The 16,343-nt window shown below is 55.6% G+C and overlaps 1 protein-coding gene across 3 annotated transcripts in view; it reads right to left on the bottom strand.

Moving 5' to 3' along the window:
* The window catches only part of MYOM3 (myomesin 3), a 51,012-nt gene that overhangs the window by 22,123 nt on the left and 12,546 nt on the right, over positions 1 to 16,343 (bottom strand). For all 3 annotated transcript variants that reach the window (XM_035019489.1, XM_035019488.1, XM_035019490.1), the window contains exons 8-20: positions 15,464 to 15,508; positions 14,679 to 14,819; positions 13,304 to 13,465; positions 12,510 to 12,651; positions 11,458 to 11,657; positions 10,654 to 10,707; positions 10,157 to 10,284; positions 7,270 to 7,453; positions 5,646 to 5,820; positions 2,475 to 2,596; positions 1,886 to 2,073; positions 1,500 to 1,626; positions 281 to 459 (exon numbers count right to left, since the gene is read on the bottom strand). In XM_035019489.1, the coding sequence (XP_034875380.1) occupies positions 281 to 459; positions 1,500 to 1,626; positions 1,886 to 2,073; positions 2,475 to 2,596; positions 5,646 to 5,820; positions 7,270 to 7,453; positions 10,157 to 10,284; positions 10,654 to 10,707; positions 11,458 to 11,657; positions 12,510 to 12,651; positions 13,304 to 13,465; positions 14,679 to 14,819; positions 15,464 to 15,508 (1,847 nt within the window). The remainder of the gene's footprint in view (positions 1 to 280; positions 460 to 1,499; positions 1,627 to 1,885; positions 2,074 to 2,474; positions 2,597 to 5,645; positions 5,821 to 7,269; positions 7,454 to 10,156; positions 10,285 to 10,653; positions 10,708 to 11,457; positions 11,658 to 12,509; positions 12,652 to 13,303; positions 13,466 to 14,678; positions 14,820 to 15,463; positions 15,509 to 16,343) is intronic.

The following is a 16,343-nucleotide window of genomic DNA, read 5'->3' as shown; positions in this document are numbered from 1 at the left end:
TCAAGGCGGATGCATGTCCAATGCTGACATACCTGGCTGATGATAAGCGAGGGTTTAGGAGGAGTCTGCCCAGCCTCGAGCAGGTTAAGACAGCCAGCCCGACTATCAGCTTCCTGTGTGACCCTGGGTGTGCCCCTACCCCTTGTCTGGTCCTCTACTGACATTAAGTGAGGGCAGCGATCTCTGAGGGTCATTCCGGCCCTGATGTTCTGTAATCCTGCCATGTCCAGTGGCAGGGTAGGCTCAGGGTGGGACATGGGGTGAAGGGGCAGGGACTCACCCTCAGGTGGGTGCCAGAGATAAGGTCTGGGGTGACAGGCTTCCATTGTTCAGAGCCTTCCTCTTGGACACTGATGCGGTAGCCTGTGATGGGCCCAGCTCCTGTGTACAGCGGGGGCTCCCACTTCAGCATCAGGGAGGTGGCCCGCACCTCGAACGCTTGCACATCATACGGGGGGCCTGTGGGAGGTCGGGGAGAGGAGGAGTTGGCCGGCCAGAGAGGTGGGCAGCGAGCCGGGTGGCCAGGCATCAACGCTTGTCAGTCTGCCAGTTACAACCGGGCCTGGGAGCGCCTGCTCTGGGCACAGTGGGGACCTGGCAGGCCTTGGCTTCATGGCAAAGCTTGGTTTTGGCCTGGGCCTGAAATAGGGTTAACTCTTCAAAATGTGCTCATCATCACTTTTTCCAGAAGCATCCGTGATCTTTTCCTTCCCTATCCCAGGCAGCAGTAACCCTTCTAACCTCTTTGTTCTTTCAGTGATCAGTGTTGGGGTTAAGGCATGACCTTCAGAGTCAGCTCCCCAGGGTTCATGCCCCAGCTTCACCTTCTCGGGCTATGGGGACTCTGGGTAAGTTATTCGACCCCTATGTTCCCGTCTCCTCATCTGCAAAGTAGGGATAATAATAGTTCTTATAATCTAGTGCTGTTATGAGCATTAATGGCATAATCTGTGGAATCTGTTGGTACATGCTAAGTACCCAATAAATACCAGTTATTTATAATTATTGTCTCAAGCATCACACCTACTCATTATCTGCCATTCGCTTGAAAAAACCAGCACTGAGCTGAACAGAATGATGGAAGGTTGTGATCCTTGCTTCCTAGGGAGGAGGTGAGGGCTCATATGGGGGAAAGCTCACAGGGTTGTGGGAGTGGTGTGCAGGATGTTGGTCACCCTAGCAGTGTGCCCTTGGGGTTTGACATTGGTCTGTGGCCAGAATCAGAGCTCAAATGGTGTGTTGAGCTAAGGGGTAATTTATGCTGAGGTTACAGAGCCAGTTGATGGCCAAGGTCAGGGGTCCTCTAAAGCAAGGTTAAGACTGTCTGTGTCAGAGATTACAGGGTCTCTTGGTGGAAAGGGCCAGTGGTCTGAGGTCTGGGACCAACAGAGCAAGCTTGGATGCACAGAAAGCTCGGTGGTGCTCATTTCACCAGTTGGATTTGGGGAGGGGGCGGGGCGGGGGCAGGTGCTGGACTTCAGTGTTTTCAGACCTCTCACCTGGTTGGGGCATCGTCCACTCTTTGCACTCAAACAGGCTGCTGGGTGCCGACAGCTCGCCAACCCCTGCCCAGTTTGCTGCCCGGGCACGGAACTCATAGAAGTGGCCTTCACAAAGGTTACTGACCTTGAAGAGCAGAGACAGATGGTGAAAGCCAGGGCTGGGGCCGAAGGGAAAGAGGTACGGTGGCAGGGGAGAGGTCAGAGCAGGAAGACCAGGGGGCCTTAAATGAGATTGCCCAAGTGAATCTGCACTTGAAAATTAGCCAGATTATCGAGTCCGGGGAACCTGAGGCCTCTCTTGGCTTTAGGACCTCCAATAGTGACCTCTGGTCTCCACCTGCCCTGGCCAGGACACCAGGCCAGTGGCCCCATTCCAGGCTTACCTTGCAGACCCGGGTGGGGATGGGCTGCTGGTTGACCGGGTGCCAGTCCAGCTCCTCTGAGTCGTGCTGGTCCAGGAAGTAGCCCAGGATCTTGCCACCTCCACGATGCTTGGGGGGCTTCCACCCAATGACCATATCATTTTTCCCACAGTTCAGGAGCATGAAATCATACGGGGCAGATGGTGTGGCTGTGGGGAGGAACGAGGTGAGGACTGCTGCTTCCTGGGGGTGGCCAGATTGGGCAGGGGGGCCCGAGGGAGCCAACAAGCCTCCCCCAGTGGATGCCCACCCTGCTCTGGGGGTACTCACTTAGCCAGCAGCATTTGCTGGTAAGCCTGACTCTGCTACCTGCAGGGCACCTGGGCCTCAGAGCTGGTCAGACATCACCCTATGGCTTCAGGCCATTGTCATTTCCTCCCCAAAGGAAAGGGGTGGGGGTCAGGATCTGCTCTAGATCCCCTCAGAGGACTTACGCTCCCTTGGCCTCTGGGGTTGGACCCTCCAAGATGTGGTCTATAAGCCCCTGCTTTCTGCCCAGCCCAGAGCTGCCCCCGAGAGACGTGCGGCTGCACCTGCCCTTTGCACTTACCCAGAGCCTGCTTGACCCTGATGGGTTCGGTGACAGCGGAGCTCTCGCCGACCCCAGCCTCGCTGACTGATCTGACACAAAACTCATACTCCTTCCCCGTCCTTAGCCCAGGAACTGTGAACCTGGAAGAGAAATGTGCAAGCTTTCAGGGAGGGCCAAACAGCTTGCAGACATCACTGAACTTTTTAGAACAACCTTGTGGGATAAGTAGCCACCAGCAATAGGATTTGAAGGTTTGGGGCCAGTTCTTACCTAAAGATATTGCTCCTGCCCCCAAAGTGATGCCCTCACCCTGGAGGGTGACGTTATTAAGATTTGAAAGGTTGGAGGAAGGCGGTCAAAAGGTAGAAACTTTCAGTTCTAAGATAAATCAGTACTAGGGATGTAATATACACCATGGTGATCACAGTTAACACCGCTGTGTGATATACAAGAAAGCTGTTAAGAGAGTAGATCCTAAAAGTACTCATCACAAGGAGAAATCATCTCTCTCTCTCTTTTTTTAAAAAGGATTTTATCTATTTGAGAGAGAGAGACAGAGAGCACAAGTCGGGGGTGAGGAGGGACAGAGGGAGAGGGAGAAGCAGACTTCCTGCCGAGCAGGAAGCCCAATGTGGGGCTTGATCTCAGGACCCCGAGGTCATGACCTGAACCGAAGAAAGATGCCTAACCGACTAAGCCCCCCAGGTACTCCTATTTCTTTTTATCATGTCTATATGAGATGGAAGATGTTAACTAGGCCTAAGGTGGTCATTATTTCATAATATATGTAAATCAGACCATCATGCTGTCCACCTGGAACTCACAGTCATGTATGGCAATTATTTCTCAGTGAAACTGGGGAAAAAGAAGATTTTAAAAGATGTGGCTCGGGGCGCCTGGGTGGCTCAGCCGTTAAGCGTCTGCCCTCGGCTCAGGTCATGATCTCAGGGTCCTGGGATCAAGCCCCACATCGGGCTCCCTGCTCAGTGGGAAGCCTGCTTCTCCCTCTCTCACTCCCCCTGCTTGTGTTCCCTCTCTCACTGTGTCTCTGTCAAATAAATAAATAAAATCTTAAAAAAAAAAAAAAAGATGTGGCTCTTTTAGAGCCCACCATTAAATTGCAACTTTGCTGGGAAAGCTACCCGTTGAAGGCCCAGGTAGCCAACCCCAGGCCTGTGCCACCTGGTGCATCTCCAGGACTTTGGGCCTCATCCTTGAAACACAACAGCGGCTCTTATTATGAGAGCTGTGATTTTAAAGCATGGAGTCCTTTTCAAGACCCCCAAAGGGCACTGTCATCCAGAGACGCTCTGGTTTAGAGAAAAATGTCCTCATCCTGTCCCTTCTTGAGGAAACCCAAATTGCAGATCCCTTTCTCTCTTTTCCCTTATCAACAGTGTCCTACAGCAAATCTTGCTCTGCAGGGAGCCTCTCTCAGCCAGGTGTCCCCAGCGAGCCCCGAGGACTGAAATCAAGGGTTGATGGTTGACATTCCCGGCTAGTTCCCGGCTCAGGGACACGCACTCGAATGGGGAACGTGCCTCAGTCCGAGGGATGAAGCCCCAAGGGGACGAAGCTCAGGGAGGACCTGAATTGGTGAGGCTGGGGGCAGCTCCCTGGACCAGCCCCTGTTGACAACAGAAGATGATGAGGCCAGCTGGGATAGTAACCACGCGCACACGTCTAGCGTGGCTTTCCCTACCGTCTACGTCAACTTGGGCCCTCGTCACCACACCCTCTGAGGAAGGTACGGTTACTCACCCCTGTTTTGGAGATGAGGATGAAGTTGAATGTTGGAGGGTTGGAGGGGCCCTGATGGATCACACTGTCCCGTTTCTTCGTCTTACAGGTGGGGAGGGCCTCCCCCAGAAGGAAAGAGGCAAGCCAAGAGCCCACAGCCCGCTAGGAGCAGAGTCTGGACTGCCGCCCAGGCCTCCTGAACCCCCGCGCAGAGGCTGCCCTTGTGTTAGTCATCTGTTCAGACATTCAGATGCTGTTTGAGCACCTCCAGTGAGAGCCAGGTGCTGCGGGGCTGGTGATACCGCAGGGAACCGGACCCCTACAGCCCCTCTGGGCTCCTTTGATACCTTCACATAGGCAGCACTCCTGGGCAGTGGTGGTTGCCTCTTTCCAGCCATGACACGTTATCACTGACCGCACGCACGCATGTGGCGAGTTCTCTGGACATTCCAGAGGAGCCTGCCGCGCCCTCACCCCCCCACCCCCGCCCCACTGCGTGTGTGATATGTGTCCCAGACGTGCCACTCCCTTCTGGTGACTCCTTCAGGGACACTGAATGTAAGCTGGGGGAGAGGTGTTCTTCTAGAGACAACCTGGTCAAATCTGTCAGAATTTGTAAAAAATCGGATGATTCTCCAACTTGGGAACTTTAGCAATAACAAGTTATGAGTGACCCCTCACAGCTGACCATGAGACGCCAATGACTTGTGGGGTACAAGGTCCTGTCCCTTTTTCTGGGTCAGATGATCAAGGGGATCATGGTCAAGGTGAGCCCAGCTGGCTGTGCTCAGGGCCCAGCCAGCCGTCTGATGGAAAGGAGGGGAGGGGTGTCACCACCCTGACCCCACAGAGCCTCAAAACTGATAGAAGTCATGAGCCCAGGAGCCTCGAGGTTCACTGTGTCTGCGAGGATCAGGGCCTTGTGAGTGAGGAGGGAGCCTCAGCAGGGAGGAGAGTCTCGTCCTACCAGCCCAGCTGACAGCAGAGGCTCTGGGGCTCCCCCTGGGCTTGGGGACGGCGAGTGTCAGAGCAGGCGCTCCAGGCGAGTGAGGGGTGCAGGCAGCGCCTGAACCCAGGCCTCCGCGGCTGCATCCTCTGCCTCTGTCTCCAAGCCCCTGGACGGACGACACTCAGTCCATCACCTCTGCCGACAGCATGCCCTTGGCCAGTGTGCACTGAAGACAAGGTCATCCGGGCCAAGTCCCAATTTCTCCACGACTAGCTAGGGGAGTTTGGGCAAGTTACTTCAGTGCTCTATGCCTCTGTTTCTTCATCTCTATGGTGATAATAAAAATCACAGTTCTAAACTCAGAGGATTCAGTTAGAACTAACTGACCTAATACAGGAGAAGAGCTCAGAACAGTGCCGAGCGGCACATTGTGAAATGGCAGGCGCCAGGATCCTTAGGGCCCGTCCTTGCAGGAAGGCGGTGGGCGGGGGGCAACTCACTTGTGGCCTTGGATGGGTTTGTTGTTAACCGTTTGCCACTCAGATGATCCTGCCTCCCGGGAGTAGATGTAATAACCCAGGAGTTCTGGGGCGTCTTTCACGGGCTCCCAGGTCAGGGACACAGAGGTCTGTGTGTCTCGGAACGCTTGAACTTGAGCTGGAGGAGGAAGAGTACCTACAAAACAGAAACGTGGGCTGTGTGAGGATGCTGAGCGACCTGGCCTAACAGACTGGGGCGGGGAGAGGTGTGGGGAGAGGCTGGGAGAAGCCCCCCTGCAATCCAGGGTGGCAGTGGGGTAGCAGGCCTGCCATGGGGCTTCGGGCATCCCCTTCCTGGGCCCTATTAGTCTCAAGTCCTCTCCCCTCTCGCCTCCAAACATCTCTGCTTCCACGGCAGCCTCCATTCATTCATCCTTAGTCTCTGTCCCCTCCCCCACTGCTCTCTTTTGCTTTTCTTGTGTTTTCTCGTTTTTGTATAATAATTTTACATTTCTCATACAAGTAAATGCTTTTTCCTTTTTTCTCCCTTCCCTCCGTTCCTCTCCCCCCTTTTTCTCTCCTTTCTTTTATTGAACTGTACTAGAACTTTGTCCTAAAACTTCCTTGTGGTTGAGACTGCCCACATCTGATCATAAACAGCTCACTGGCCGGACCCCGAATCATGTCTAAATCTAAATGGTAACTGGGCCAAAATTAAAGGAAAACATCACTTGCCCACCAATCCATTCATATTTGCTGTGAATATGTATACACACACACAAATATATATATGCAGATATATGTGTGCATATATACACGTATTATATAATACATGCACACATATAATACATATTATATGTGTATATATGCACACATATATCTGTGTGCATATATATGTGTGTGTGTATATATATATATGTATGTATTTCCTATATTATTGGAACAGAGCAAATCTAGGACTTTGCTCTCTCCCCCAAATGGGCCCTGCACATCAGGCTCCTCTGGGCTCAGTAATGCTGCAGCTGGGCTCCTTAAAGGGTCAGTCAGTCAAGAGAGCTGCAGGGAACCTTCTAATCTGATCTTATCAAAACTCCAAGAACCCCAGAATCCGGAGGCCTCAGAAGAGGGAGGGGCCCCGGGAGGTGGGGGCCAGGATGGAGCTGCACCTGGGAGACTCAGGAAGGGGTGGAGGTGGGAACAATAACGAGGCCTTCAGAACAACACGTCTGGCAGCTGAGGACACCGAGGTTTGCAGCTAGGACATGACTCGCCCAGGCCCACGCTGATCTGCTGCCAAGAGGTGTCCTGCCTGGTGAGCCAGGGCTTGGGGTGGGACAGCTTTAGGACTTGAGGGACCACTTGCTCACACTCGGCTCCTGCGCTGGACCAGCTGGATTCTGCAGCCTGTGAATTGTTGAGCTGGAAAAAAATTCCCATACTCTCACGAGCTCCCTACTCAGAGAGAGACAATTCCTGGTGTTCTGAAACTTGACAGGCCTGAGATCATGTTGCTTTTCAGCTTCATGGTGGGAAGAAGGGGTCAGGGACAGGGAAGTGAGCATGGCTTTGTCCCCACAGCGATGGGGCCCCGGCCCTGGATGCCGACAGCCTGGCCTGGCCCCCATCTCCTGCATCACACCGGTACCTGGCTTCCCCCTCAAGGCGATGGGCTCGCTGGGCTCCGAGGGATCGCTCATGCCATACTGGTTTATTGCTCGCACTTGGAAGACGTATGACTTCCCTTTCTCCAGATCCAAAAGGGCGAATCTTGGGGATTTCACAGGAGTTTCTGAGCTGATGGCCTCCCAGGTGCCACTACCTATGACTGACTGTGACAAAGGACAGAAATACACATTGATGCAGCGGTTGCCTGGGCCGGGGCTCTGGGCCGGGTGCTCTGACCCCCGGCCCGGGCTGCCCCTGAACACAGAGCTCTGCACCCACCTGCCTCCTCCACATCTCTACCTGGATGCCTCCTGAGCATCTCACATTCGCCATGTCCGGAACTCCACTCTGGATCTTCCCCCAAACCCACCCACATTCGGTTGATGGGACCTATCCTTCCAGTGGCTCAGGCCAAAAGCCTTGCAACCATCCTGGACTCCTTCCCTCTGTCCCTCACATCCCAAATAGGGCTCCATCAACAAATCCAGTTGGCTCCACCTTCAGAATTTATCCAGAATCCAACCCTGGCCTCCCACCCTAATGCCCCTGCTACAGCCTTGATCCAAGCCACCATCACCTTTTACCAGAGCTACATCACTCTTTTCTCCAAACGATGCTCGGAAGGATCCCTTCACAACACAAGTCAGATCACGTCCCTGGCTGCCCACAACCACATCTCCCTCAGAGCCAAAGCTTCTCCGTGGCCTGACCCCTGTTACCTGTCTGGCCACATCCACTTCCCCTTTGCCCTGTGCCTCCCTGCTGTTCCTGATGGCACCAGGCCCAACTCCTGCCTCTGGGCCTTTGCACTTGCTCATCCCTTTGCCTGGGATGTTCTTCCCCGCAGAAATCTCTGGTGGGCTCCTCATTTCCTTTATGTTTTTATTCAAAACTCACCTTCCCGGGGAGGACTCCCAGCCCCCCATCTAAAATGTCAGCCACCCCTTCCCCCAACACTTCAAACCTCTTCCCTGCTTTTCGTCTTTCTCCTTAATGCCTACCACTAGCTAATGTGCTAAGTATTTTCCTGACTTATCTTCTTTACCATCAGTCCCCGCACCCCTGACTCAAAGCTCAGCTCCATGAGGCAGGGGTTTGTCTGTTTTATCTGCTGCCACGTCCCCAGGGCCAGGAACAGCACTGGCACGTGAGAGGTGCTCAGTCTATGTTTGGGGGACCAATAAATGAGAAAATGAATGAATTCTCACAATAACCCTGGAGGTGGGTGTTAAATTTCCCCGCCAATGAGAAAACTTGTGTTCAGGGAGTTTGGGTCACTTGGCTGAAGGTCATGTATCTAACAACTGGTGTATTTGGTATTTAAGTTCAGGTGCGGGTGCTCGCTCAAACCTGCTCACTCTCCACAGCATAAGGGACTCAAAAGGCAGCCATGAATCCCGCATCTCTGGGCAGATACAGGGTGAAGAGCTGAGGGTGATGCAGGTGAGTGATGCAGCCAGAGTCCAGCCCTGCTGAGTCTGGGCATGCCAGGTAAGATCCAGAAGCACTGGGGGAACTCGCTGACCCTGCCCTTCCTGTGCTTTCCCCTCCCAAGGCCCACCTGCCTGTTAGGAGCCCAGAACCCAGGTAGGCCAAAAAAATTGCAATAAAAACCAGTGAACATTGCTGAGCACCTACTGTGTGCCAGGGTCTATTCTAAGTCCTTAGGTGCTTTAATTGATCCTCATAGTGGCTCTATGAGGTGTGTACGGTTATTATCTCTATTTTACAGAAGAAGAAACTGAGGCACAGAGAGGCTCAATAACTGGTCCAAGGTTACACAGCTAGTATGTAACAGAGGCAAGATTTGAACCCAGGCAGTCAGAGTCCAGCATTTTACCCATGACACACTACAGCCTCATGAAACAAATCCTCAACTATCTATGGCTTTCCTATGGGGGAAAATGGGATCACCCGTGAGTGTGCAAAGAGAGGCCTGTTTGAACAACCAGAGGCAGAGACTCCTCCCTGGAACTTTCGCTAGCCCTGTACTGTCTGCCTATGTGCCAGGCCCCGTGCTAGGCACAGCGAGTAATGAGAAGGTGCACCTGGCCTCTTCCTTTAGGGGGGTTGGAGTCGAGAATGTGTCCTCGGGACGCGTTTACAGGCCCAGAGCTGCTGGCCCGGCTCTGTGCTGCATCTTATTTCATCCTCCATTTGAGGGAGGAAACTGAGGCTCAGGGAGCTTGGGAAACTGGCTTACACAGCAGAAGTCAGGATTTGAGTTGATCTTAACACCGTGCTGTTTCTCACCCAGCCAGCTGCCCCTGCCCTACTGTGAAATCCACCCCGCATGCAGGAGCGGCCCGCATCCACAGACACCTGCCCCCGCATCGGGGCGGGAACTGCCTCCAGGGCTGCCCGCCCCTGCCCCCCATGCCCGGTGACGGCTGCTGCCCGTGACCCTGGCTCGTGGGTACCCTCCCAACGTGGCCGTGGCCAGGAAGAGGTGCTGGACCCGATGCGTGACCCCGTGCCAGCCAGACCTGGGGGCGGGCAGGTACCCAGAAAATGGTGGATCACACTGTTGTCACTGTTTTCTGTGTGTCTTAATTCTGTGCATTTTCATGAAGAGTTTCAGGAGCTGCCGCCAGGCCCTGGCCTCACGGGGCTGAGGTCACCTCAAAAGGTCTGCCCCCTGTGGAGGGCTATTCTCAGCCCTTCCAGGCACGGATTCTCTTCTAGTCTCAGAAGACCTCCCCAGGGATGCTGCCTGCGGTGTCTCTCCCTCTCTCTCTCTCTCTCTCTCTCTCTCGTCTCTGTCTCTCTTGGCACTGGCCCCTGCCCCCGTGCCCCCACGTGTCCTGTGTGCCCGCAGGTCTGCTTTTTAGCCTAGCCTGGGGCTGGGGCCCTCGGGGTCTCTGTACCTTCTCCAGGGTGTATGTCAGGGGGGCTTTGCCCCGAGGCCTTGGCTCCTCCCAGCTCAGAACCACATAGGCATCACAGATCTCGCTGGCGTGGACGTTGGTGGGGGGCGAGGGGATGGTCACAAAGTCTGGAATCAGTCATTGAGGAGCAGAGATGGGTGAGTCCTCAGAGACTCCTCATTTCATAAAGGGGAAATGGGCCCAGAGAGGGGCAGGGACTTGCTCTGGGTCACCCAGCAAGGCCAGGCAGAGTTAAGGCCAGAAGCCAGGTCTTCTCCAGAACTTTCCCCAGCATGCTCCCTCCTCCACAAGGGGCACGGTAAGACGGGCGGCAGTCACCCGAGAACCCTGACCTCCAAATGGACCACACCCACCCTCATCTCCCCATACCCGCACAAAGACACCTTCTGCCTCCCTGCCACTTTGTGTCCCCAAGTTTCCAGAAACATAAAGGAGGCTGGAATCTTGAGGCAAAGTGTCAGGAGGTTCACACGTACCTTCAAAATCATCTGTGCTGACTGTGATCTTGTTTCCCAGATCAAAGGAGATCTCTAGGGTGGAGAATGGAGCATGTTGGGGAGAAGTAGGGGTGCAGGGTGTGTGTGTGGGGGACAGCTGGGTCAGGAGGGATCAGGGTAGGACCTGCCCACTCTGGGTACTGGTTCCTCACCCTCTTCCCAGTCCTGGCCTTTGGGCCCCTCACTGTGTGACCTCAGGCAGGTGCTCTCTGAGCCCCCATATTCTCCGGGGTCCAAAGTGGAAGGAACACTGCTGTTCTAGACCCCGAGAGATGCTCTGTCTTCTTGGGACAAATGGGGACAGAGGAGAAGTGATGTGCCTGGGGTCAGATACCTAGGGCAAGGTGGAGCTGGGAGGCAAACCCACATCAGGCTGACCCCTCAAGGCTGAAAGGGTGGTGCCCCCCATGTCCCCCCAGGCTCGGGGCTCCTAAGGCAGGGCTGTTTTCCTCCTTCAGATTAAAGGCATCTGAAGAAGGTGTGGTTCTCCCTCGGATTAGCATCTCCTGTGGACAGATTTGTTTCTTCTGTCAGACTAGTTGTACCTTCCCCCTCAGGCTAGGGGCTCCTAAGGATAGCACCGTGCTTCCTGCAACAGCCTAGGGGCTCCTGAGACTGTTTCCCTCATCCGACTAGCAGTTCCCGAGGGCTCTACCGTGTCTCCCCTAACTCCCCTGGGAATAGGGCTTGGAATGGGGCTGTGCCACCTGTGTCCTGCGTGAGGTGGTCCTCAGTGGGCCTTGACTGATGCTCTAGAATGTTCCTCAGGGCCTCTGTACCCACCTTTCTTTCTCCGGGCTTCATCAGGGTCGCCCGTGACAACCAGTTCTGATGCCTTGGAGGGGAGGCTCCTGCCTGCCCTGCTGACGGCTCGCACGCGGAACCGATAGCTCTGGCCTTCGAGGAGGCCTTGGATAGGGCACCGACAGGTCCCGCTGGGGGCCTCGTGGCAGGGCACCCACTGCCCAGACTCGCCCTGGCACCTGCAGGAGAGATGCCCCAGCTTCGGCCTCTGCCCCCGACGCACGCCTTCCGGGTCTGAGCCCCTCCCAAGGCCAGTCCTCCACCCCAGGCTGCCAGTTAGAGTCCTGTTCTCCACTCAAAAGCTCGTGAATGGTAGAGTTCGGATTTCACCCCAGGGCTGTCCACTCCCTCAGAGCTGGGGCTCTCTGGGCCATCCGGGCACCACTGTCCTCAGGTGGTACACCGGCCTGCGCTGCCAGCTGGATGGGGCAGTGGGCACATGGGGTCTACCTCCTGGCCATACCACTGAAGAGCAATGTGACTCTGGGCAAAGTCATCACCCCATGTACCTCAGTTCCCTCATCTGTAGAATGGGGCACTAAAGAGTCCGCTGCTGCCCTGGATAGGATTGCAAGGACTCAGTGAGGTTAGGCGTGCAGCTCCAGGACCTGCTGTGAGTCCCCTCAGTGGCAGGATCAGGTGTCACCTCACGCTAGGGCCTGAGAGCTGGCAGCTTGTGCAAGAGGTGGGATGTCCTGGCCCCCACCCACTCCGTCCCTCCGGTCAGTGTTGTCCTGTCTCTGTCTGTCACTCAGGGACGTATCCACTCGTGCTCACTTTCAAGCACTTAATGTTTGCCCCTCCCAGGGTCCAGAGGGCTGACTCCGGGGGTGGAATTCGAGGTATCGGAGGTGACAGATTTGGAGGCATGCATACCTTTCTCTTGCCCCTAAATTATATGACCTGGTCTACCTCATGCCCAGTCTGAGGCTAGGCATGGGGCTCCCTCTTTCCTGTGGCCCCCCACTCTTATTCTCACAACCAGGCAGAGCTCTCCCCTGGGGGCTCTTCCACTCGAGAGGCTGACTCACCGCTCGATGGAGTAGCCAGTGATGGGGTTGCCCCGGGTGTCGCTGGGTGGGGTCCAGGTCAGGATGAGGCAGTCTCTGTTCACATTCAGGCATCGGACATTCAGAGGGGAGCCTGGGGCCCCTGGCTTCTCGGCTGCTGCATCTGAGACCCAGGGTGGGGGTTGAGGAAGGGAGGGCGGGGAGGAGAAGGTTCTTCCAGTTGGGGTCTATTTGGCCACTGACCCCTCCCACTCCCTCCCAACCCTCCAGGGCTCAACTGTGATCTTGAGGACCAGGACCTGAACAATAGCTTCCTCCCTTTTAACCATAGCATGGGGGGGGGGGGGGGGGCTGTGAGAGTACCAATCATCAGGGGCCCATTCTACTCTACGCCCCTGAATGATCAGTGTAATTAATCTCTGAGCCCTGTAGCATGCCTCCATTTAGTGGATGGGAAAACTGAGTCTCAGAGGAAAAGTGACTTGCCCAAAGTCACCAGCTAGTGGGGTGGCAAAGCCAGGATTTGAACCCAGATCAGTTCAGAGACCAAGAGGCAGAACTCACCAGGTACTAGAATCATCCCGGCCCACTCTCAGCCCTCCCTCCCCAGCTCCTAGTAAGTCTGAAACTCAAGCAGTGTCCTATTGGAGGGTCATAGGATGCCACAGGGATTCTTAGAGACTCTTCACTCAACACCCCAATTTATAACAGGGAAACTGAGGCCCCAAGAGGGCGGGGAAACTCGCAAAAGGTCCGACAGCCAATCTGATTGCTGGGCTCCAGCTACACCTCCTACCCTCCAACCCCCCACTCACCTCTCACGAACACATAGGTGCTCTGCTCCTGGAGCCCAAAGGGGGAAGGCACCTGGACAGTGTAGAGCCCCTCATCCTCCTTGTAGGCGCAGGACACCTTCAGGGATGCCTGGCGGTCTGCGTAGAGGATCTGCCGGCGTCCTGAGGGTCTCAGTAGTCTCCCTGAGGAGGGGTGGGGTCCAGTGTGAGCTCTGGCCTCACCTGTGAACCTTTAGATGGTCTGGGGGTTTAGGCAGAGGCGTGGCTGGTGTGGCTGGTGTGGCTGGTGTGGCTATAGCCTGAGGCTCAGCCGGGGAGTTGGGGGGGGTAGCCCTGAATTCTCCTCTGCTGAAGGCTTGGGGAGTGGGGCAGGGTCCAGGGAAGGGGTTGGTGGCTCAACATGGGAATGAGCATCTAAGGAAGTGGTTAGTGGCCCAGTGAGGAGTTGGAGGTGCTGTGAGAAAGTGGGAAAAAGAGAGGTGGGCCCCTTTGTGAGGGTCAGTGTCTCTGCGCGGGGGCTAGGGGCTCACTGTGGGTGTTGGGAGCTCCGTGGCTGGGGACTGTGAGCTCAATGAAGGGAGTGGGGGCTTGCTGAAGGCATGGAGGCTCAGGAAAGGGGCTGGGGGCTCGCTGAGGGAGTTGGGGTGTCCTTGAGGAGGGTAAAGGGCTCGTTGAGGGAGGTGGGGGCCAGTGAGGAGAGTGGGGACTCAGCAGTGTGACCTCAGTGAGAGGGATGGGGACTCAATGAATGGGCTCTGGGGCTCAGGGAGTGGGTCCTCCCCTGAGGCCACACTGTGGGGCCAACCCGCTCTGTGTTCCTCCCTCCTGCCAGGACCTCCATTCTGGAAGATCTACAGGTTTGGGAAGACATCTCAGGCTTATGGCAACTGTCTCTCCTTCTGGCTTTTCCGCTCTTCTGCCCCGCCCCCCGCCCCCAGCAGGTGCGGCCTCCCTGGGGGTGCTTGCCGGCTGCTGTGCTCCTTGTCCTTGGGCTGCAGGCCTGGTCACAGGTGGGGAAGGAGGTTCAGCCATCCGTCTCCTCCCTGGCTGTCAATGGGCAGCGGCTGCGACTGTGCCTTGGCTTCCTCCCGCCTCCCAGATGAAGAGCCCCTTGCGTTCATGCACATCTGTCTATCCCCGCCCGGGCACCCAGCACAGGGCCTGGCACCCACAGAGGCTTGGTGACCTTTGTAGGGTGACCTGGTCTGAATGCACCTGGCTGGGCTCCTGTTTTCTTCGGCACTCATTACTCAGCTTATACCTGGGGAGGGGCATAGCCGAGTTTCTTTCTCCATTGACCCAGGGACCCAGGGCTGGGGTGGAGCCAACACTCTGGTCCCTCTCTGGCTTCCATCTCTGCCCCTGAAGACTGGGGACCAGGGCAGGGGGGCCTCACCATCTCGGCGCCACTGGATGTTCTGCTCAGCATCTAACACGTCTTCCGAGAATAAGCAGGACAGGGAGAAGGGCTCCTTCTCTCGGGCAAAGACTGGCTTCAGCACCGATGTGAATTCCACGTTGGGGCCAAGCATCAGTCCTGGGGGTGGGAGGAGAAGTTAGGGCAGCAGTCTTTGGAGGCCACCGGCCTAGCCTGGGACATCCCCACTCCTCTGAGTCAGGATTCATAGTTCCCGGAGGTGGTCTTTTTTTTTTTTTTAAGATTTTTATTTGTTTGTTTAACGCGGAGAGAGAGAGCACAAGTAGGCAGAGCAGCAGAGAGAGGGAGAGGGAGAAGCAGGCTCTCCGCCGAGCAGGGAGCCTGATGCGGGGCTCGATTCCAGGACCCTGGGACCACAACCTGAGCCGAAGGCAGCCGCTTAACGACTGAGCCACCCAGGCGTCCCCTGGGGGTGGTCTTAACCAGGAAGTATGGGCGGGGCCGAGACTTTTCTAAGTGGGATCAGATGAGCCAGAATAGCAGGTACCAAAGGCCACGTCCTTTGTCTGTTTGGCTTTGCCTTTCTCACTCAGTTTTGGTCCCTGGCTAGCTCGGCAGCTGGGGGCAGCTCTGGGGTGCCGGGGGGCCCCCACTAGTCAGTCTGCAAGGATGAACAGCTCACAGGCAATGACATACCTTTGTGGGCAATGGATGGATGATATTCTAAAGGGGGCTGTGGAAGGTAGGACGAGGAACCCAGACACCCTCCTCCCCAAAGGCTGTCCCTCCCTGAGCCTCCTTACTTTTAAAGATCTCCGAATCGAAGCCAGCGTCCTTCCCCACGTAAGCTGAAAGCCCAAGGCAAATGGAGTTTGAGAAGGTTCAGACCTCACATCCCTAATAGATTAGAGGCGGGGGCTTGGCTGTGGGTTTGAGTCCTGGTCTATGGGTGGGTTCTCCTCTGGCTGCTGGAAGATCCTTCACCCCCTGGGCCTCTCTTCCTTTCTCGGTAACGTGGGGACAGTGGCTCCTCGCTCCTGATGGTGGGGTTCTGAATAAGTGAGTTCACATGAACTAAGCCCTCAGACAGAGCCTGGCACACAGTTGGCGCTCAATAAATGGTGGTTTCCATCCTCTGCCCAGACCCACTGCCAAGATCACATAGTCTTCATAGACGCCAAGTCTGGTCGGAATGGGATTTCTGGTGGGTTCAGGGATAGCCAGCAGGAGAAGGGCAGCGCTGACATTAAGATGGGGGCTTAAGGGTGACATCCAGGATGATGTTGACACAGACCACCAGAGCATAATAACAGCCCTCGTTCACATGGGACATACCACGTGCCGCATATTAACTCACATATAGTCCTCACAGTACCCTGTCTTTTGGTGCCATTATCATCCTCTCATACAGATGAAGAAACTGAGGCATAATCGCCCAGCTAGTACCCCAGCAGCCCAAGCCATGATGTGACTGGTCCCTGGTAAGGCCCTTCCTGAGTGAGGCCCGGAGGGGGCTGGGAGGCCGCCCAGAGTCACACAAAGTCAGTGAAAGACTCAGGATTAGAACCCAGACCTCCTGCCTCCCAACCCAGGGCCTTCTATCAGTTGCTATGGAGGTGAGAGCAGGGGAGGGATGGTGATGACCGTGAGTGGATGCTCTTAGTGGGAGCCTGGCTGGAGTCT

Source organism: Mirounga leonina, unplaced genomic scaffold, assembly GCF_011800145.1.
Source record: "Mirounga leonina isolate KUSES-001 unplaced genomic scaffold, KU_Mleo_1.0 Mir_173, whole genome shotgun sequence".
Taxonomy (NCBI): domain Eukaryota; kingdom Metazoa; phylum Chordata; class Mammalia; order Carnivora; family Phocidae; genus Mirounga; species Mirounga leonina.
The sequence above is the reverse complement of the archived record's forward strand: the minus strand, read 5'-3'. Positions and strand labels throughout refer to the sequence as shown.